The sequence below is a fragment of the Marmota marmota genome, unplaced genomic scaffold, assembly GCF_001458135.2.
Source record: "Marmota marmota marmota unplaced genomic scaffold, marMar, whole genome shotgun sequence".
Classification (NCBI taxonomy): domain Eukaryota; kingdom Metazoa; phylum Chordata; class Mammalia; order Rodentia; family Sciuridae; genus Marmota; species Marmota marmota.
In genome coordinates this window covers 4,151,722-4,152,984 of record NW_025999898.1, presented here as the reverse complement: position 1 = coordinate 4,152,984, position 1,263 = coordinate 4,151,722, and the positions used below count along the sequence as shown (strand labels likewise).

At 47.3% G+C, this 1,263-nt stretch overlaps 1 gene segment (V, D, J or C); it reads right to left on the bottom strand.

Moving 5' to 3' along the window:
* Positions 1 to 299: 299 nt before the first annotated feature.
* Positions 300 to 976, bottom strand: LOC107158422. The segment is given in 2 exon segments: positions 300 to 730; positions 840 to 976. Coding segments are annotated over 2 exon segments (558 nt in total).
* Positions 977 to 1,263: the final 287 nt, after the last annotated feature.

The following is a 1,263-nucleotide window of genomic DNA, read 5'->3' as shown; positions in this document are numbered from 1 at the left end:
CATGAATCACAGACACAAATGACATAGTTCTAGAATTCCTGAAAATAGGGAAGAATGGAGGATGAAACCACAGGATTCACCATCAGATGTCAAGTCTGGGATGACCAGGGTTGCACTGGCTGCCTCACCACTTGAACTTCAGGGTAAAGAGGCAAAAGCATCCTGAATGTTTAGCTCCTCAAGCTAACAAGGATTAGGATTTTCTTTTTATATGGAGACATTTCCTAGGAATATGCTTCTGTGAATGACTCTGAGGGCAGAGGACAAGAGGCTTCTCACTCAAAGAAGTGCCAGTAGGTTCAGCTGGGCCTATAGTAGTGGTAGCAGAAGCTGCCAGAGAGTAGACCTGAGCAAAGCTGCCGGGTGTTTGCCATATGGTAAAGGGGTTTTTGTCTTACTTCCCCATAATCCTGGAGCACTGTGCGAGCATTGAGACTGTCATCATAAGACTGACAATGATAGACAGCCTCATCCTCAGGCTGGAGCCCAGTGATGGTCAGTGAAGCAGAGTTGCCAGACTTGGAGCCAGAGAAGCGATCTGGGACCCCAGAGGGTCGATCACTATTATCATAGATGAGGAGTTGGGGAGCCTTTTCTTGGAGCTGTTGGTACCAGTGCACATAATTACCACCAATATTGTTGCTGCTTCCAGTGCAGGAGATGGTGACCCTTTGACCTGGATTCCCAGATAGTGAGGGCTGCTGAGTCAGCACAGACTGGGCCCAGGACCCTGGAATGAGAGAGACACAGAGAGGGTGATTTTTGTCTAGAAACAAGAGTAGAATCAGGGCCCATATCAGTGTACTCACACACCCTATCCCTCCTTCATATCATGTCACCTGTGCACTGAATGAGGAATGTGAAGAGCAGACAGGACCAAGCCATGATGAAAGTTATCCTGAGCTGTGCCTTCTGTTCCTGATGCTGAGCAGAGGTTCCCCCAAGTTTCTCTCTTGCCTTATTCATAGTCTGAGAAGGGGAGGGTCTATCTATGCAAATTAGTTTCCTCCACGTTTTCTGATTGCACCCTGGGCCCTAGTTCAGATTCCTGTACATAAAGATGCCAATTTGGTGTGCAGGGTTGGAGTTGGGTTGTCTCAGAGGTGTGTAAAGTCACACCTGTGACCCCTAACAACAGAATATCAGGCAGGGCCAAGTGGCTTATTACAATTTTGGTTACTTCCTTACCTCTATTAATTGGTCTGCAGTGCCCCCTGTTGTCCAAGCTCATACACATCATTATGTGACATTGTGATCAGACCT